Source organism: Dromaius novaehollandiae, chromosome 1 (assembly GCF_036370855.1).
Source record: "Dromaius novaehollandiae isolate bDroNov1 chromosome 1, bDroNov1.hap1, whole genome shotgun sequence".
Lineage (NCBI taxonomy): Eukaryota > Metazoa > Chordata > Aves > Casuariiformes > Dromaiidae > Dromaius > Dromaius novaehollandiae.
In genome coordinates, this window is record NC_088098.1 from 132182331 (window position 1) to 132201536 (window position 19206).

The following is a 19206-nucleotide window of genomic DNA, read 5'->3' on the forward strand; positions in this document are numbered from 1 at the left end:
CAGTGGAGCACTCCCAGGGAGTTCACGGATAACCATTTGCGTGCCATGTCTCATCCACGCTCCCCCATTCGGATGAATGAAACCTTAATGACAGCCCGAGCTGGGAAACTACATTGATAATGGGAACGAGGGCAGCCCTTGAGGGAGGGCAACTCTCTGACAGCCCCTCTCACTCATCCAACCCTGCCGTAAGCGCTGTGCATTACACCCAGACACAGAGGACCAAAACAGCCAAGGACTCGCACCGTTTTAGCCCACCATTTTTATTATTCTATTCGGAATATGCATCTGAAGTACAATATCCCTCTTGGTAACGAAAACACACACACTTGGAATGATCGCCTTGGGGAAAATCCCGGGAAATGCAGATATTTGAGGAACAGCCATAACCACCATCTGAGTTGCTCTGGCATCTAGGCTGAAATGAACTTTTCGAATTCATGGCATCAAATAACTGGGCAAGCTCTGTCGCAAAGTTCACCGGAAGGCGCCTGGAGCTGTTGTTGAAATTTTCATTTTCTAGGGTGAGCCCATCCTTTTCTCTGTCACTCCCTGGTTTTGCTCTGCCTTCCTCTGTGCTTGACTCCTCTCTGTTGGAGGCAGCGGCAGGGTTAGCTGGCATCGCTTCTCTGCAACAACGAAAATGGCTTTCAGGAAAGAGCACTCACTGCTAGGAAGGAAGAGTCCGCTTAAGAAAGCTAACAGCAGACGTCTCAACAGAGTCCTCTCAACAGCTCACCAGGCACTCCACCATACTATCACTACACATGCTTTGTTGCTAAAACACGGAAAATAGAAAGAATGTCGGAAAAGAACAACTCACTGTTTTCTCTTCCTCAGCCGGAAAGTAACTATGCAAGTCAGCACCACGGCAAACACTACGGAACCCGAGACTGCAGCGCTCAGGACCAAACGCTGCTTTTGTTGCGCTTTATGAGCTGCAGCCTGGGCATCTTCGTCACCAGCAAGGCCTGCAGGAAAGGAGACAATCCCATACATGCCTGGGTTCTGCAGGACTGATAATCTCACTGGGTGGCTGGGATTTCCAGGCAATTTTACATGCCGTGGTGTTGCTATCGCTGATTCTGGTCTCTTGGCAGCGGCGGACAAGAAAGCTCATTGACACTTCTCAGGGGCAAGAGCCCACTGGCCAGTGAAAGCCTGAACTAGCGCTACCCCTACCTGTGCCCCTGGGCTTCAGGGAGGGCATGTGTGCTGGGCACCTTGCATTCCCCAGGAGGGCAATAAAAGAGGGAAAAGGAGAAAATACTAATAGAAAAATCAAAAGGAAAGGAAGACAGATTACTTACCCCTGCGATCTCCCTGAGGCTCAAGCAGAGGCTTCAGCCCCTGAGAAGCTGGAGAAACACTGCCTTCAGGGACATCTGTCATGACACACAGAGGAGAAAAGGGTGAAATACCTGTGGCAATATACTTGTTTGCAAGGGAAGTGTAGTGAACTGACAGAGATCTTGTAACGACCTGGGACACGTGTAGGTCTAGGTTCTCACAGCTCTGGAGAACCCTTCCTGACCTTTAGGTAGGGACATGGCACCCTCAAAATAAACCAAGAGTCACAACTCACCTCTGGGATTCCCCAGAGACTCAAAATCAGAGTCCAGATGAGAAGATAAATCTCCACCACCTATGGCCACATCTGTAACCAAACACACGAGAACAGCTCCCATTACATATTTCCGTACACTTCTTCAGATTTGAATGGTAGTGAATGCAGGGGGAAAATATAATCCCACCAAGGAACTTGTCGGGCCCTTCCACTCCTGAGCATCTTGCAAACGCACACCGGGTGCGCGCATGGGCATTGTATGGGTGTAAATTTGACAATGCACAGAACTGCCAGGGGAAAGCACACCCTGCAGTTCACAGAAGCTGCAAACACAAACACCAACAAGCCTGCTGGCTTTGCCGTAGGCACTTGAAGAAGCACAAGGCTGGAGGAGCCAGGCAAAGCGCCCACCGCAGATCTCTGAAGCCCTCCCAAAGCCCACTCTGCTCTTTTGCAGGCATGAGCCTCGGCCAAGGACTGAAGCTACACGGCCCGTGAATACAACTCCGAAACCAAAGGCTCCTCCCAGGAAGTGAATACATCTCCACCACTTACTCCTGGCATGCCCCTGAGGCTCAGAAGTGGGATCCAGCTGGGAACCTAGAAGGCCACCGCCTGCAGGAACACCTGTAAGCAAACACAGACAAGACAAGTTTTCATTACGTCGTGCAACATGCTTCCGCGGAAGTGACGTGCCGGGAATGGGGGACACACATGTAGTCTGAGAGTCTTCCAGCCACAATAGGGCCAGGGGTACTTGTTGGCTGGGACCTGGCGCCTCCCCAAAATCCTCCGTTGAGGCGCAACCCAGCAGCCCCCAAGCACCCCCAGGACAAACACACGGCCCCCCGCTGCTATGGAAAGCCAAATGGAAGTGAATGGAAGGGGGGGGCCATGATGGGACATATATGTAGGTCGCGAGTCTCAAAGCTGTGGAGGGGCAGAGAGGACCTTCTGCCTGGCACCTGGCAGCTCTCAAAGGAAAGAAATGCTCACAACTTACCCCTGGGACTCCCCTGCGGCTCTAAACCGCTTGGACCACCTGCAGAGGAAGTATGAAGCACAAGTTCACGGGAACAAAATAGCACAAGGAAAGTTCTTGTTCTTTCAGGGAAGTAAAAATTGACTACGTACCCCTGGGAAGACCTGGAGGCTCAGCAACAGCATCCAGCTGAGAAGCTGGATAAGCCCTCTGCAGGGAAACAGCTGTAATCAAAAACACAGGAGAAACACCTCCATTTGAGCTTGAGATATAGCTTTTCAAGTCAATGGCAGCACACGGAAGGGGAAAAAGGGATACACATATAGCTCTAGATACCTAAAGCTGACAAGGTACCTGGCTGATATTTTGTCCGTGACATGGAAGCTCTCAAAGAAGCTAAATATTCATGACTTACATGCACGACCATCTCGAGGTTCAAAATGGGGATCCAGCTGAGAAGCTGCATGCCCATCAATGTCGGCCACATCTGTAACCAGACACAGATTTGAATGGTAGCGAATGGCGGCGAGGAACATAGCATTACACCAAGGCCCTTGTCATGCCCTTCCACTCACGAGCATCTTGCAAACGCTCACCGGGTGCATGCACAGGCACCGTATGGGTACCAATCTAAGCAGGCACAGACCTGCTGCGGGAAAGCACGCCCTGGAGTTCACGCAAGCTGTAAACTCAACCCCAACAAGCCCGCTGGCTCTGCAGCAGGCTTTGGAAGCAGCACAAAGACTTTGCAAGGCAAAGCACCCCGGGGCACATCTCTCAAGGCCTCCCGAGTCCCACTCTGCTTTTCTCTGGCTCTGAGCATCAGCTGACGACTTACTCAGTTACACTCCACACCAGGAAAAGCTGGAAACATAAAAGCTTCTTCTAGGAAGTGAATACACCTTGACCACTTACCCCAGGGATCCTCCCGACGCTCGGGAAGAGGGAAAAGCTTACAGCTTACCATAGCTTACAGGCAGAGCAGAAACATAGAGGTGCCAATTTTCCTTACAAAATGCTACCAACTTCTTCACAAAGCAATGTTAGTGAATGGAAGGGGGGCCATGATGGGACATTTATATGTAGGTCGCGAGTCCCAAAGCTGTCCCAAAGTGGAGGGGCAGAGAGGACCTTTTGCCTGGCACCTGGCAGCTCTCAAAGGAAAGAAATGCTCACAACTTACCCATGGGAACCTCCCACCCTCCCACCCTCCCCCCCCCACGGCTCTAAAGCGCTTGGATGACCTGGAGAGGAAGTATGAAGTACAATTTCATATGAACAAAACTACAACTACAAGGAAAGTTCTTGTTCTTTCAGGGAAGTAAAAATTGACAGCTGGGAGATTCAGATCTGCTGCTCCCATCAGGAGCAGATGAGCAAGGGATGGAGAAGAGAAGCTCTCAAGCTAGGCTAGGAGCTCCTGCTGGAGGAGTTCTCTGAAGAGGCACATGGGCGAAAACACCCAGAATGCAGCCTCTAGTAGCTGTGCTCCTGTAACACCAAAGCTCTGCAAAACTCGTGCAAGCAAAACTCATACAAGCAACACTAAACATGGACACTGGCATTTCCGCTTTACGCCTCTACTCCCACCAGCCAAAAAGGTCCTCACTCTAAACACCTACATACATCTTGCTAAACATAACCATGCCACAAAGAAGTGCCTCCCTCCCGAGGTACAGTTCCTCACAGACATGCAGCTATGGCAGAGAAGTCAAGCCTGAGCCAGCACACATGCTCAGAGATACTACGATCTTCTCAGCTGGCCACGCCAGAATCACAGGCGACAGTTCTTCCTCCAGCCACACTGCATCCAGGAGCTCCTGAAATCCACAGGTGGCCTGGTGACCCTCTTCAACATAAAGAGGGGAGGCTGGCAAGACACACAAGCCATGCTCACAGAGTCCAGCCGCCGGGGCCAGGATATACGTGAGGGCGTCAGCACCTCCTCCTTGCTGAGAGAGAGCACCCAAAGCCCCCAGGAGCGCTGTCCAAAACATGGATTCGTTGCCTGTTGTGCAATAAGCCAATAATTACACACTCGGGAGAGACACTGGCTTATTTAGTTCAGCATTGCGCAAGCCTGGGTGCTCGGTGGTTTCCCACAAATCAAGCACACCCCCCCACCTTTTCAAGTAGCATTTATACAAACACATTGCAAGGTTTGCAACTTTCCCTTTTACACTGATTGGGTAGTGATTTACAGACAACTATAAGACTGCTTACACACCATTTTACTACTACGCATGCTCAGGGCAGGGGTCTTCACCCGGGCATGGGGCTTTTTGACCAGTGGGCGGGATTTTTTGCATTACATGGAGGACAGGTCAGTTAGGGATACATGAGCTCTTTTGCCAAACTGGCAACACACAGCTAGAAATAAACCATTTTGATGTAACGTTTCTTTAGGGCTTTAGCAGTTCTAGGATGTCCCAAGGCCCAAGGAGGCCTGAAATGTTGGTCCCAAAGCAAAGGGGACAGAGGCAGTGGTGCCAGCAAGGAAGCGGGAGGCGGAATCCCAGCTGGACGGGGGAGGAGAGCTGGGGCACAGGCTTGGCACTGGAGCCCCCCCGCCTGTCAGCAGCTGCCCCTGGGCCAGCTCCGGAAGTGCACAGCTGGCGCTAGCGCTGGCGCTGGAGCAGAGCGGCGGCAGCGGGGGCGGGAAGGAGAGCAGCGAGCGAGGCCGGAGCAGGCGCTGGCGCGGAGCTGCCGAGCAGCGAGGCGAGCGCAGGGGCGCGAGCGTGTGGGCAGAGAGCCGGGCTGCCCCCGAGGGGCTCCTCGAGGGCGGCAGCAGCACCCCCGGCCGCCAGCATGCCCGGGCTGCCCGCACAGGGCGGCGCCGGCGCCGGCGCCGGCGCGCGGAGGGAGCGCGGGCCGCCGCGGAGGCGCGCGGAGGGCGCCCCTGAGCTCACAGAGGGGCCCCGCGGTGCATTGTGCTGCGTTGTGCTGCGCGGTGTTGCGTTGTGCTGCGGGGCAGTGCGCTGCTTTGCGCTGCGGTGCGGTGCTTTCCGCTGCGGTGCAGTGCAGTGCGGTGCAGTGCGGTGCGGTGCTTTCCGCTGCGGTGCGGTGCTTTCCGCTGCGGTGCGTTGTGCCGCGCCGCGCCCCGCAGACGCCGCTCCGCGCGCGCGTTGCTCGAGGGCGCCGGCGGGGGGCGGCTGCTGGCGACGGGCAGCATGGTGCGAGCGCGGGGGGCGTCCGGCCCCGGGCGTCGCCTGCTGCTGCTGCTCGGCCTCCTGGCGGCCCTGCGTGCCCGGGACAGCCGGGCTGCTCCGCGGGCAGCGCCGGGCCCAGGTAGGGCGGGCGGGCGGCGACGGAGGCAGCGCCGCCCCCGCACGGCGCGGCGCGGCAGCCTGGGGGCCGCGGGGCCGGCCGGCGAGCGGCCGGGGCGGCCGGGGGCGGCGGGAGGCGCCTGCCGGGCTGCGGGGCGACGGGAGGCGGCGGCGGGGGCCGGGAGCGGCTCGGCGAGGCTCGTGGGGCCGCGGAGGGAGGGCGGCGCTGCGCGGGGCAGCGCGGTGCCGGCGCTGGGGCGGACCGGGCCGTACTAGCGGCGCGGGCAGGCGTCCGCGGGGCAGGCAGGACGCGGAACTCCCGCGGGGAGGCGCGGAGCGGCTGTGCCCTTGTCCCGGGGGTCCTTGCGGGGTGTTGGGTGTCGCCTCGACAGAGGATTATGGGAGCTGCCCGGTCCCAGCCAGCAGGTCCTGGGCTGCTCTTCAGGTGCGAGACTCTCGAGCTGCGTGTGTGTCCCCCATTGCCCTTCCATTACCAGCAGTTCACTTCTGCAGAGGTGTGTTGCAGCATGTAAAATTCCTGATGTCCCTGGAGGGAGGCCACTATATATATATGTACAGGTATATAGATAGATTGGTCTGTATATGTGACAGGTGCTGTTCCCATCTGTGTTTGGTTACAGATGTGGCTGTAGAGGATGGCTATCCTGTTTCTCGGCTGGGTGCTGGTTTTGAGCCTCAGGAGATTCCCACGGGTAAGTCTTCCATATTTACTTTCTTTGAGAGCTGCCAGGTGTCCCCCAACAGGTCTCCCAGGCCCCTTTGCAGCCCTGAGAGTCTCAACCTACTTATATGTCCCATGTGATTACATGATCCCTTTCCATTCCCAGCAATTCACTTATGAGGAAGTATATTGCAATATGTAATGAAAACATTTCCCATTGGTGTACAGATGTAGCCATGAGGAGGGCTTCTCTGGCTTCTCGGCTGGATCCTTTTCTAGAGCCTTGGCAGCATGCCACGGGTAAGTAAGTAGTCAGTATTTGGTTTACTTGAAAGAAGGAGCATTTACTTGTGCATATCTTGTTCGTGTGCCATTTAACTTAATGCTTTCTGTTTAGGTCCGCAAAGAGCACAGTATGAGGCCAAAATGGGAAAGTCCTCTCAGGAATCTTCTGAAGTCCTACAGGAAATCTTGAAGGACTTGGAGGGAGCAGCTGGTGGGTAGATTTCACTCTGTGCTAAGTGTAATCATTGTAAACTTGAGGTTTTAGAAACAGCTATGGATGAGCTGTGGCTTACGCAGGAGAAAGGGATCGATCAGAGCCTCCCCGCAGTGACGCACCACGTCACACCTCGCAGGCATTGGCAAGCCGCAGAGCTTGTTGAGGGTCTCTTATACGAGCGTGTTCTTCACCATGTTTGTGAAAGCGCCCTGAATATAGTGGCAAGAGCTTGGGGCTCAGTGTACTGTATGTGACTGTTATGCGTACTGTGTGGTGGAGTTGGCATGATGAGCCTTGGTTCTCAGAAGGCCTTTTCCCCCAGCTGAACCGGCTACAGCTTTTTCCTGCCCTCTTTGAAGGAAAGGATTCAATGTCATCGTGCCAATTCTCAAAAAGGCACCAAGTGGAGTGAGAATGAGAGGATCACATGCAATTGTCTCGTCTCCCCACCCGTACAGCAGGTGTTGCTGCCTGTATTGGTTATCGGGAAGATTTTGTGTGCTTTGATTTTTCTCTACAAAGGACACATTGGGCTAGTGACCAGGTGCCCACCCTGAAATGCCAGGTTTTGTTTCTGAGCTTTTTACTGAAGCCTTTTGAAAAGTATTGCCTCCTGAAGATACCATGAGGAAGTGATGAGGATCAGTTCCTTCTAATCAAGCTGTCTTGCTTTCTTTCCAAAGAGAATCATCAGGAGACCCTGGAGAAGGAGACCTTTCCGGCAGGAGGCAGTCACAGCCTGCCAGTCTCCGATGAAGAAAGAGAGGCAGTTCAAGCAACAGGCATGCCAGGTACTTGCTGTCCATTGTCATCCACTGCAGGAAATCAAAATCCCTGTGTGTCTGCAGGCTCTTCCCTTGGGGCCTGCTACTACACATCATGTCAGCGGCCAAATGTTAAAGTGTTAGGGCATTGGAAGTGTTCTAAAACAAGCCAGGAGCGGCTTTCTGAAGATGATTTCTGTCTCTGGTGTGCGGAGATGATTGCAATTAGTGTGCCAGACATGTACATATAAACCTTTGTGGGTCCTATTAGATAGCCTCACTTCCCACACCACGCAGCTCTCAGAGATTTTGGAGCTTTGCCATTTGGGGAAGGAGGCCGCGGGGGAGGGGGGTGCGCTGGGGGGTGCCGGGGGCCGGGGGCGAGAGCTGTGCCTGGTGCAGTGCCTGGCGCTGGGTGACAGGAGCTGTCGTCCCCGCGGGGGTTTGCAGCGGTGCCTGGCGGCGATGGCGATGCTGGTGCTTGGCCGGATGCGGGACCGAAGGCTTGGGAAGATGCTGGAGGTGAGTCCTCAGGGGACCGTCCCTTCCCTGGCAAGACAAGAAGCATGCCTTTCCTGGCGCCGCTTTGGCCTTTCGCTGGCCGGGGAGCTCTTGTGCCCGCGCAGTGTAAACGATCCTTCATGTCCTGCGGTGCTGAGGGTTGCCCCTTTGCAGGGTCCTGGCTTCCTTGGTGGATGTTAGAGACCTCCCTGGAAGAAGGTGCTGAGGGCCCGCGTGTTTGTCCTGGGGGTGCTTGAGGGCTGTCGTATAGCGCCCGGATGCAGGACTTGAGAGGCGCCAGGTCCCAGCCAGCGAGTGCCGCTGGCCCTCCTGCAGCTGGGAGACTCTCAAACTGCATGTGTGGAATGAGCGTTCGTTTTCAATATCTTCTGCATGTGACATTTGACTGAACAAGTGCTTGGCCAATGTTCAGACACCAAAAAGAGCAGAGTGCAACTCAGAAAGGCTTGGAAGATCTGCGCTGGGTGCCTTGGCTCGCAAAGCGCTGTTGGCGAGTCCCCCTGAGCCTGTGCTGCTTCCAGTGCCTGCTGCCAACTGGGCTGGCATGATGGGGTTGAGTTTACAGCTTGGGTGAGCTCCGGGGCGTCCTTTCCCCCAGCAGCTCAAGATGCGCATGATGTGCATGACTGGAAGGGAGAGAGAGGTGCTATGGTGTAATTATATGTTCCCTATCATTCATCATCATATCCCCAGCCTTCAAATCAGAAGAAGACTATAGAATTAGATAATGAGAACTGTTCCCATCTGTGTTTGGTTACAGATGTGGCTGAAGTTGACAGGTATCCAGCTTCTCAGCTGCATCCTGTTGCTGAGCCTCTGGGTCTCCCCAGGGGTACATAGCCAATTTTTACTTCCCTGAAAGAACAAGAACTTTCCTTGTGCTATTTTGTTCCCATGAAGTTGTACTTCATACTTCCTCTGCAGGTCGTCCAAGAGCTTTTCAGCCGCAGGGGAGTCCCAGGGGTAAGTTGTGAGCATTTTTTTCCTTTGAGAGCTGCCAGGTGCCAGGCAAAAGGTCCTCTCTGCCCCTCCACTTTGGGACAGCTTTGGGACTATTGACCTACATATATGTCCCGTGTCATGACGTGACCCCCCCTTCCAGTCATTACAACTGCTCTGTGAAGAACTTGGTAGCAGCTTGTAAGGAAAACTTGCGACCTCTGTGTCGGGTTTCTGCTCTGTCTGTAGGCAATGGTTATCCATCATTCTGGCTGTTTCCTCTTCCTGAGCCTCGGGAGGATCCCCGGGGTAAGTAGTCAAGGTGTATTCACTTCCTAGAAGAAGCTTTTACGTTTCCAACTTTTCCTGGTATGGAGTGTAACTGAGTAAGTCGTCAGCTGATGCTCAGAGCCAGAGAAAAGCAGAGTGGGACTCGGGAGGCCTTGAGAGATGTGCCCCGGGGTGCTTTGCCTTGCAAAGTCTTTGTGCTGCTTCCAAAGCCTGCTGCAGAGCCAGCGGGCTTGTTGGGGTTGAGTTTACAGCTTGCGTGAACTCCAGGGCGTGCTTTCCCGCAGCAGGTCTGTGCCTGCTTAGATTGGTACCCATACGGTGCCTGTGCATGCACCCGGTGAGCGTTTGCAAGATGCTCGTGAGTGGAAGGGCATGACAAGGGCCTTGGTGTAATGCTATGTTCCTCGCCGCCATTCGCTACCATTCAAATCTGTGTCTGGTTACAGATGTGGCCGACATTGATGGGCATGCAGCTTCTCAGCTGGATCCCCATTTTGAACCTCGAGATGGTCGTGCATGTAAGTCATGAATATTTAGCTTCTTTGAGAGCTTCCATGTCACGGACAAAATATCAGCCAGGTACCTTGTCAGCTTTAGGTATCTAGAGCTATATGTGTGTCCCTTTTTCCCCTTCCGTGTGCTGCCATTGACTTGAAAAGCTATATCTCAAGCTCAAATGGAGGTGTTTCTCCTGTGTTTTTGATTACAGCTGTTTCCCTGCAGAGGGCTTATCCAGCTTCTCAGCTGGATGCTGTTGCTGAGCCTCCAGGTCTTCCCAGGGGTACGTAGTCAATTTTTACTTCCCTGAAAGAACAAGAACTTTCCTTGTGCTATTTTGTTCCCGTGAACTTGTGCTTCATACTTCCTCTGCAGGTGGTCCAAGCGGTTTAGAGCCGCAGGGGAGTCCCAGGGGTAAGTTGTGAGCATTTCTTTCCTTTGAGAGCTGCCAGGTGCCAGGCAGAAGGTCCTCTCTGCCCCTCCACAGCTTTGAGACTCGCGACCTACATATGTGTCCCATCATGGCCCCCCCCTTCCATTCACTTCCATTTGGCTTTCCATAGCAGCGGGGGGCCGTGTGTTTGTCCTGGGGGTGCTTGGGGGCTGCTGGGTTGCGCCTCAACGGAGGATTTTGGGGAGGCGCCAGGTCCCAGCCAACAAGTACCCCTGGCCCTATTGTGGCTGGAAGACTCTCAGACTACATGTGTGTCCCCCATTCCCGGCACGTCACTTCCGCGGAAGCATGTTGCACGACGTAATGAAAACTTGTCTTGTCTGTGTTTGCTTACAGGTGTTCCTGCAGGCGGTGGCCTTCTAGGTTCCCAGCTGGATCCCACTTCTGAGCCTCAGGGGCATGCCAGGAGTAAGTGGTGGAGATGTATTCACTTCCTGGGAGGAGCCTTTGGTTTCGGAGTTGTATTCACGGGCCGTGTAGCTTCAGTCCTTGGCCGAGGCTCATGCCTGCAAAAGAGCAGAGTGGGCTTTGGGAGGGCTTCAGAGATCTGCGGTGGGCGCTTTGCCTGGCTCCTCCAGCCTTGTGCTTCTTCAAGTGCCTACGGCAAAGCCAGCAGGCTTGTTGGTGTTTGTGTTTGCAGCTTCTGTGAACTGCAGGGTGTGCTTTCCCCTGGCAGTTCTGTGCATTGTCAAATTTACACCCATACGATGCCCATGCGCGCACCCGGTGTGCGTTTGCAAGATGCTCAGGAGTGGAAGGGCCCGACAAGTTCCTTGGTGGGATTATATTTTCCCCCTGCATTCACTACCATTCAAATCTGAAGAAGTGTACGGAAATATGTAATGGGAGCTGTTCTCGTGTGTTTGGTTACAGATGTGGCCATAGGTGGTGGAGATTTATCTTCTCATCTGGACTCTGATTTTGAGTCTCTGGGGAATCCCAGAGGTGAGTTGTGACTCTTGGTTTATTTTGAGGGTGCCATGTCCCTACCTAAAGGTCAGGAAGGGTTCTCCAGAGCTGTGAGAACCTAGACCTACACGTGTCCCAGGTCGTTACAAGATCTCTGTCAGTTCACTACACTTCCCTTGCAAACAAGTATATTGCCACAGGTATTTCACCCTTTTCTCCTCTGTGTGTCATGACAGATGTCCCTGAAGGCAGTGTTTCTCCAGCTTCTCAGGGGCTGAAGCCTCTGCTTGAGCCTCAGGGAGATCGCAGGGGTAAGTAATCTGTCTTCCTTTCCTTTTGATTTTTCTATTAGTATTTTCTCCTTTTCCCTCTTTTATTGCCCTCCTGGGGAATGCAAGGTGCCCAGCACACATGCCCTCCCTGAAGCCCAGGGGCACAGGTAGGGGTAGCGCTAGTTCAGGCTTTCACTGGCCAGTGGGCTCTTGCCCCTGAGAAGTGTCAATGAGCTTTCTTGTCCGCCGCTGCCAAGAGACCAGAATCAGCGATAGCAACACCACAGCATGTAAAATTGCCTGGAAATCCCAGCCACCCAGTGAGATTATCAGTCCTGCAGAACCCAGGCATGTATGGGATTGTCTCCTTTCCTGCAGGCCTTGCTGGTGACGAAGATGCCCAGGCTGCAGCTCATAAAGGCCGACGAAAGCAGCGTTTGGTCCTGAGCGCTGCAGTCTCGGGTTCCGTAGTGTTTGCCGTGGTGCTGACTTGCATAGTTACTTTCCGGCTGAGGAAGAGAAAACAGTGAGTTGTTCTTTTCCGACATTCTTTCTATTTTCCGTGTTTTAGCAACAAAGCATGTGTAGTGATAGTATGGTGGAGTGCCTGGTGAGCTGTTGAGAGGACTCTGTTGAGACGTCTGCTGTTAGCTTTCTTAAGCGGACTCTTCCTTCCTAGCAGTGAGTGCTCTTTCCTGAAAGCCATTTTCGTTGTTGCAGAGAAGCGATGCCAGCTAACCCTGCCGCTGCCTCCAACAGAGAGGAGTCAAGCACAGAGGAAGGCAGAGCAAAACCAGGGAGTGACAGAGAAAAGGATGGGCTCACCCTAGAAAATGAAAATTTCAACAACAGCTCCAGGCGCCTTCCGGTGAACTTTGCGACAGAGCTTGCCCAGTTATTTGATGCCATGAATTCGAAAAGTTCATTTCAGCCTAGATGCCAGAGCAACTCAGATGGTGGTTATGGCTGTTCCTCAAATATCTGCATTTCCCGGGATTTTCCCCAAGGCGATCATTCCAAGTGTGTGTGTTTTCGTTACCAAGAGGGATATTGTACTTCAGATGCATATTCCGAATAGAATAATAAAAATGGTGGGCTAAAACGGTGCGAGTCCTTGGCTGTTTTGGTCCTCTGTGTCTGGGTGTAATGCACAGCGCTTACGGCAGGGTTGGATGAGTGAGAGGGGCTGTCAGAGAGTTGCCCTCCCTCAAGGGCTGCCCTCGTTCCCATTATCAATGTAGTTTCCCAGCTCGGGCTGTCATTAAGGTTTCATTCATCCGAATGGGGGAGCGTGGATGAGACATGGCACGCAAATGGTTATCCGTGAACTCCCTGGGAGTGCTCCACTGAATCCTGGTGGATGTGGGGACTGAGAGGGGAAGGAGGTGCTGCAAAGGATGGCTGTGCAGCTCTGAGCAATGAGTTAGAGGAGTGCTAAAGTGAGACCAGAGGCTGCTGGGGGTTAGCGCAATGGTCTTCCGTGCACAGAAGCTGACCGTCTTTGAGTAGAGCAAAGTGAGAGGGGGCTGGTTGGGCAAGAGAGTGAAAAGGACTGTGACAGGAAGAACGGTACTGGCCTTAAAAATGGCACAAAGACCCACAGAAATGGCATTGCTCTCCTCCCAAACGTTCAAGCCATGAATAGCAGCGGTAAGGCCAAAAAGGGAATACAGCTGTATTTGGAGGAAAGCCCAGGCTCCTCTGTGCTCTCTTTCAAGGGGGCAAAAGTGGTCTCTTACCTTTCCCGAGGATGACAAGCAAACAGTTGCCACCTCAAAAAACATTTGTCACCCCTACTGCCAGCTTGCAGGAGAGGATAAGGAGTAAAGGCCCTCGTAGGATCCCATAGGAAGGCCATGGCAGGAAGGTGCTTCCCCAGCACCTGCAGTGTCGTGTGGGAAGCTCACGTGGCCCTGAGAAACCTGGTGAGGGAAGGGCGTAGGACAGGAAAGGCAAGCGGTGAGATTTGAGCATGTTTCTCAGGTGGCCCAGCAACCCTTTGCCTCTGGGATCAGAAGAAGCAGCTCCTCCTCCACCTTCCCTGCATGTTCATCAAGTGCTGCAGGATTTGCTCTGCACGCTGCACTAAGGGACAGGCATTCAAGCGGCAGCCTCTTCTCACGAGGCTCAGCCAAGTAAGGACTAGGGACACACCACTCCGGAGAGCGGCACTTCTCACAGGAAGATGTTCAGGCACTGGGTCTCAAAGCACAAGCCGCCCAAACCAAGGGAATCCTTCCCGTGCTGTTTGTGAGCTGGCAGGCAGAGGTGGTTGTGGTGGCTCCTCAGCACAAGGAGAGGCAAGGGGAGGAAGGAGCTCAGGGTTAGGACACTGCAGGAGGCCTCCAGAAACACAGAAGCCAAAGCCTAATTCTGCCACAGGCTCCTGGAGAGGTGGAGGAAACTCCCACCTCCTCAGCGGCTGGTTGAGAAATGCCCCCGATGCCACCACTTCTAAAGCAGAGGCTTTAACACAGGAACAGCAGAGGATCTGCTGAGCGGGGCAGTGGGTGCTGCGAACCCGGTGTCTAGCCCGTATGCCTTTGGAGGGGGCGTCATTTGGGGCTAGCTCTCCTCTGGTCTCAGCACTGAGCACCCGGCAGCAGTCAGGACCCAGGAGGCACCGGCCTGCAGCCCACCTTCCCCTTCAGCTCCAGCCAAGGGGCTGTGGGAGCTCTGCACAGGATGGAGCAAAGCTCAGCAGGTAGGGAGCGTGGGAAGACTCCCTTCAGCAGCTCGCTCCTGATCTCCGCTGAAACGCTCGTGTGGACGTATCCAAAGGGAGAGCACCCAGTGGCCTTCAGACATGACAGAGGCTGCCCAGGCAGGGACTGGCCAATAATTTAGAGGCCAGAAGCGGAGAAGCAGATCCGATGGTGCAAACGGCCTGACAGAAGTGCTGTGAAGTGCTGTGCGCATGCTGAGCAGGTGCTGAGTTGCCACTCTGATGCTCTGAAACCACTGTACCCTGACAAGGTGCAATGCAAAGAGCGATGTGAAAGGGCTGAAAGCAGCCCCAACAGCTCTAGGTCAAGCGCAGTATTAGTATCACTCAAAATGCCTTTGGCAGGATTTATTACTGTGGGCAACAGGTACCAGAGAAGGTAAAAGGCCTGCTCTGCTGGGGGCATTGTGCAGCGAGGTTCTGAAGAAGGTTATGATTCACAAGGCATCCCCAATTTCTCCTGCATGAAGGTCAAGAGGTGAGCTCTGGGGAGGGTTTTGGTTTCCAGTGGACCTGGGTTCAACTCCCAAAAGGCTGCTGTGGCACATATGGCTGTGCCCCCTCCACTCTTTCTTTCTGGCATGCTAAGAGGTGATTGCACTGGGGAATGGGAACTTTGGAATGAGAGGTACAGGACAACGGGAGAAGAAGGCCCCTCAAAGAAGGCACTCTGTGCACGACACCCCAACAGCTCTCCCATTGCCCCTTTCCGGGCCCTTCGAAACAAGCAGGAGGTCCTGAAAAAAAGGACTCTTTCTGCACGTCTTTAACAGCTATGACTTGCAAAGGCTAGGAAAACAAATGCAAAGCACTGGGAGTGTGTTTTTTTTCACCAGATTACACCAAAACATGCGCATTGCTTCCCCTGTGGGGAGAAGACGGACACTTGAATGAAGAGACTGTCCCCCTCTGGCAGGGGAGCAAGCACTTGGTCTCCTGTGGGGAGACTAAACAGCTGCCCGTAGCAGTCTCGCAGTAGTTCTCCTGTCCTGTGAACGAGCAGCTTTCCAGAGACGGGATGTGTAGCTCATCCATCCTCCATTCAGACACACCTAGCTCGACATGGTCACTAAACTCATTGCCTGTTGAGGACTACTGCCTACAGACTACTAAACAGAGCAGCAAAACATGAAGCCGCAGAAGTTACACCTACTCATCAGCCATTTAAAAGAAAAAAACAATTCTGAGGGGCAGCTGGCACAAGTGAGCAAGTATTGGCAGCTGTGTGCACATGCAGAGGATGGGTTCTTGACATGCTTTCCTCCTCCTGCTCGCCTCTTCCTCTTGGGATGCACTTACACCCCTTTGGCCCTACACAGAGACTAAAGGAGGAAGAGCGGCAGCGTCACATGATGCAAGAGACTCGCTGGGCCCAGGGAGGCCCCTGGCTAAACCACCATGTTCACACAAGCCAAGCATCGCCAGAGCGAGCCAAACACAAAGCCTCTGCTATTGCAGCTCTCAGTCCACTCAGCACCTGAGACTATTCGTGGCGTGTTAATGACTTTTACAGAGCCTTTACAAGGGCAAGTTGCAGGACTTGTTCTCACATTCTCCATAGGAAGGCAGCAATCTGAGGGTAACCCAGCAGGTGAGTCTCACTCCAGCACCATACTTCCCACGGACAAGCAGTACGGATGCATAACACAGGACTGTTGAACTGAAATGGTTTTAGGCGGAGTTTGAGCGGCTGTTCTGAGAAAGCCCTGAGTCAGGTGCTGCAGAGACCAAGCTGGAGGGCGGGTGTGATGGGACTGGGGCATTCGTGTTTCTGTCTCTGCTGCTCACCTACAGAAGAGGGTTTCTCTGTTGCAGAAGGGTAGTGTCAAGATAACCATCAATGGCCTAATTCTCCGGTATGCAGATAGGCAACGTTCTGGAAGTAGGCAGATGTCTGGGGAGACGAAGTCTTCTCTCCGGACAGCTGCCAAAGTGACTGTGCCACTGTAGACGAGCACTGAGACTGCTACAGAAGCAATTCTGCGCTTTCATGCAAGGCAGCACATGTCTTTGCCCACACACTCCCCTTTCTCGGGGGCACACACCCAGAGAAGCCCACGCTGGCCTCCTTCGGCCAGCAAGAGCTACAAGGGCCTGGCCAGCATCCTAAACACCCGTGCTGTTGAACGTGCAGCCAAAACAGAAGGCGGTGAGCAACAGAGCTGTTATCTGCAAACAACTGCTCCACAGAAAAGCAGAAGAAATGCCTCCCGGCACGGGGAAATAGGAACACAGACCAAACTGCCTTCGAGGAAAAACCAAGTCCCTAGCAATGGGAGGTGGTTCCAGCTTGAAAACTCTGGGGCGAGGAAAATTAAATTGGTCACCTGCCCCCTCGTCTCAAAGGAGTCTGCAAGGGAGAACACCCAAAAAGACTGGCTTGGAGTCAGGGAAGTGCTCATGGGGACAGAGGAATGGCATTTCCCAGGAAGAGGAAGGAAACGGAGTCATGCCACGAAGTCCCACAGACCAGCCCTGTGGACCGGAGCACACTCCACAAGAGCCTCCTTCCCAGCCCCCTCCAGAGGCAGAGGCGTTCTTTGCCTCCTCAAGTCTAACAAAGCCCACAGCAAAGTACCTCGGAGCTGAAGAGCAGCCTTGGACTCTGCAAAGAAGGAGGCAACAAGCTCTGAGAAGAAAAAAACACTGTGCCAGCGCCTGCACGTCCAGGCTTTCTTCCAAAGCCACCTCCTTGCCTTTGGAAACTTCGGTCCTGCAGGAAGAGAAGCATTTGCACCTCGGGCATATAAAACTCGTGTCCAGGAGGACAATGCACGTCAGAGCCTGGGAACCGACAGAACCCCTCTGCGTGCTAGTTACGGCCAGGCTTGCACAACGGAGCCCTTCACGCTCCCGTGACGTCATTGTAGGAGTCGGGGGACACACAAGCCGAAACATGAGTAAAGACAGAAATGCCGTTTGCAGAAAGCTGCCTCCCTGCCTGTGCACGTTCTTCTGGGCCACCGACTCTTTCCTCGCAGACCTTTCCTGCCTCCCCTGCACCCAAGCTTTTGCAATTCGGAAATCAATCAATGGAAATGGAATCCATGGACTTGGAACAGAAGAGCTCGTGCTTAAGACACAGGGTCAGTGCTTCTGCTGGGAAACCCAGCGGGAGGTGGCTGGGCACACTCAGCTCTGCTGCTCCACCACAGCCCACGAATCCCAAACCTACCAGAAGACAGGAAAGATGGAGGAAACTCCCTGCCCTTCCCTTCTCTTTCCTGCCCTTCCCAAAGGTGATGTTGCCCTCATCACCAGGGCCACCAACACTCACCCCTCTCTCAGAGAGACACGTCCAGGCCAATACCTTCTTGCCAAGACTACAAGCCACCACTTGACTAAACCACGACTGTCCCAGCTCTTCAAAGCACACACTGCTATGGAAAATTATGCTCGCCAGCCACCATAACAGAGTCCGACCCTAGGTTCCCGCTGAGAAGTTTGGAGCCAAATCAAAGCAAATTCAATAAAATGTAATGATGCACGGGCAGGAATTACAGGTTGAGCTGGCTGCCTCCCAAGAGGCACCCCGAACAAAGAAATCCCTGGGCAATTATACCTTCACAATCTAAGATCCCCATAACCCCATGCAAAGCTTCAGACCAATCATCCTATTTGGCTCTGGGGGCTTCCTGTTCTTCACTGGGTCCCACTGCTGTCTCTAGGCAGCCTGGTTTTCCTTATCTTTACGGTGGCGGCTTCTGCTGATGGCCTTACCTTCCTCGTAAGCTTCCTTATCTTTCCACCTTGAACCGGTCCTGGGGCCCTTTCTTACTGGACTAGCTGAAAGTTCCTCACATTATCTGAGTGTGGCCTAAGGCTTCAGCAAATTTAGCTACTCATGCTAAGCAAGGTTTGCATAAGTTGTGCTAAGTGGTTACCTCTAGATGGTTCCAGTTCAATATTCTTTAACAGTCCTCCCTTTGTTTCTATTAAGCATCCCTGCTAATACTTTAGACAGAGTTCTCAAAGGCTTTCAAGGCATGCTATCACTTTCCATAATCTTATGTATAATATGATCGTAAGTAATAGGCATAACACGGTTAAACTTAACACAACTACTACTGGGCGCAACACGTGAGTATGAATCCCTGTTGCAGTTGGTGACCATCCCAGAAGAGTTTCCCACCCATGATGTTCCCTGTCCTGCTTCACCCTTTCCAAGATGTCCTGTATCTCTTCCGTATCATGATGAGCGGTGATTAGAGCTTTTTGTCCATTGTTTCAGATGCGTTCTAGCAGTTGACGCAGCTCATCATGTTGCAGTAGTTTCTCCACCAATGTAAGATTCATTCCGATGGGGGTAGGCAGTCAGTCTTGACTCAATGTGTAATTAGACTGTAATAATGGATAAGACATACCAGGAGCTGAACAACTAGAGTCGCATCGCATAATCTTGGTAAAGTTACCAGCACAAATATTTGAGCGATTACTTGTATTTACAGCAATGTCCTCTACGAATATAAGACTACAAAGGGTTCTCATACACACACAGCCTTTCCGAATATATACAAGTACAGTTTAACTTTACAGCAAAATTGGAACATAGTAGGACAGTATATGGCCGTTCCCATTTAGGTTTTAACTTGGATTTTCCTAAAAATACTTTAACTAAAACTTCAGCCCCAGGCTGTATACCAGGCACTTGTATTTCAGGTGGTGTGGATTGATAGCACTGAGCATATTTTTTAAGCTTTTCAAACCTTTTTTGCATACTTAGAACACACTGGCTTTGTCATTCATCTCCGTCTAACAGGCTGCTCTTAGCTGGAATCGAAGTCCCTCGTATAGCTAAAGGTCTCCCAAAGAGAATTTCGGCTGGTGGTAGTC

General features: G+C 53.1%; 2 protein-coding genes across 4 annotated transcripts; one reads left to right on the top strand and one right to left on the bottom strand.

Moving 5' to 3' along the window:
* Positions 1 to 247: 247 nt before the first annotated feature.
* LOC135323780 (uncharacterized) lies at positions 248 to 4663 on the bottom strand. 2 transcript variants are annotated; one of them, XM_064498387.1, is made up of 9 exons: positions 4447 to 4663; positions 2965 to 3036; positions 2702 to 2773; positions 2571 to 2609; positions 2123 to 2194; positions 1586 to 1657; positions 1311 to 1385; positions 824 to 971; positions 248 to 629 (listed from the first exon to the last, which is right to left on the bottom strand). In XM_064498387.1, exons 1-9 carry the CDS (start codon positions 4544 to 4546, stop codon positions 272 to 274), a joined length of 1008 nt encoding a protein of 335 aa, XP_064354457.1. In that variant the 5' UTR covers positions 4547 to 4663; the 3' UTR covers positions 248 to 271. The 2 variants fall into 2 exon arrangements, with proteins under 2 accessions (XP_064354457.1, XP_064354468.1); XM_064498398.1 differs by having other exon boundaries at positions 4176 to 4514.
* Positions 4664 to 4829: 166 nt separating this feature from the next.
* Positions 4830 to 12750, top strand: LOC135323781 (uncharacterized). Of its 2 annotated transcripts, none has more exons than XM_064498417.1 (16): positions 4830 to 4872; positions 6457 to 6528; positions 6726 to 6797; positions 6895 to 6993; positions 7683 to 7790; positions 8214 to 8285; positions 9210 to 9248; positions 9474 to 9533; positions 9962 to 10033; positions 10225 to 10296; positions 10389 to 10427; positions 10804 to 10875; positions 11341 to 11412; positions 11613 to 11687; positions 12027 to 12174; positions 12369 to 12750. In XM_064498417.1, the coding sequence occupies exons 3-16, from the start codon at positions 6734 to 6736 to the stop codon at positions 12724 to 12726; spliced, it is 1350 nt and encodes a 449-aa protein (XP_064354487.1). In that variant the 5' UTR covers positions 4830 to 4872; positions 6457 to 6528; positions 6726 to 6733; the 3' UTR covers positions 12727 to 12750. The 2 variants fall into 2 exon arrangements, with proteins under 2 accessions (XP_064354487.1, XP_064354481.1); XM_064498411.1 differs by lacking the exon at positions 4830 to 4872 and adding an exon at positions 5634 to 5837.
* Positions 12751 to 19206: the final 6456 nt, after the last annotated feature.

Coding starts and splice junctions, on each gene's coding strand:
- LOC135323781 (XM_064498411.1), top strand. CDS start 5,720: ATGGTGCGAGCGCGGGGGGCGTCCGGCCCCGGGCGTCGCCTGCTGCTG. Junction 9,249..9,473: donor GCCGCAGGGGAGTCCCAGGG/GTAAGTTGTGAG, acceptor CTCTGTCTGTAG/GCAATGGTTATCCATCATTC. Junction 10,428..10,803: donor GCCGCAGGGGAGTCCCAGGG/GTAAGTTGTGAG, acceptor GTTTGCTTACAG/GTGTTCCTGCAGGCGGTGGC.
- LOC135323780 (XM_064498387.1), bottom strand. CDS start 4,546: ATGTTTTGGACAGCGCTCCTGGGGGCTTTGGGTGCTCTCTCTCAGCAA. Junction 2,774..2,964: donor ACCTCGAGATGGTCGTGCAT/GTAAGTCATGAA, acceptor TTTTGATTACAG/CTGTTTCCCTGCAGAGGGCT. Junction 2,610..2,701: donor GCCTCCAGGTCTTCCCAGGG/GTACGTAGTCAA, acceptor CTTCCTCTGCAG/GTGGTCCAAGCGGTTTAGAG.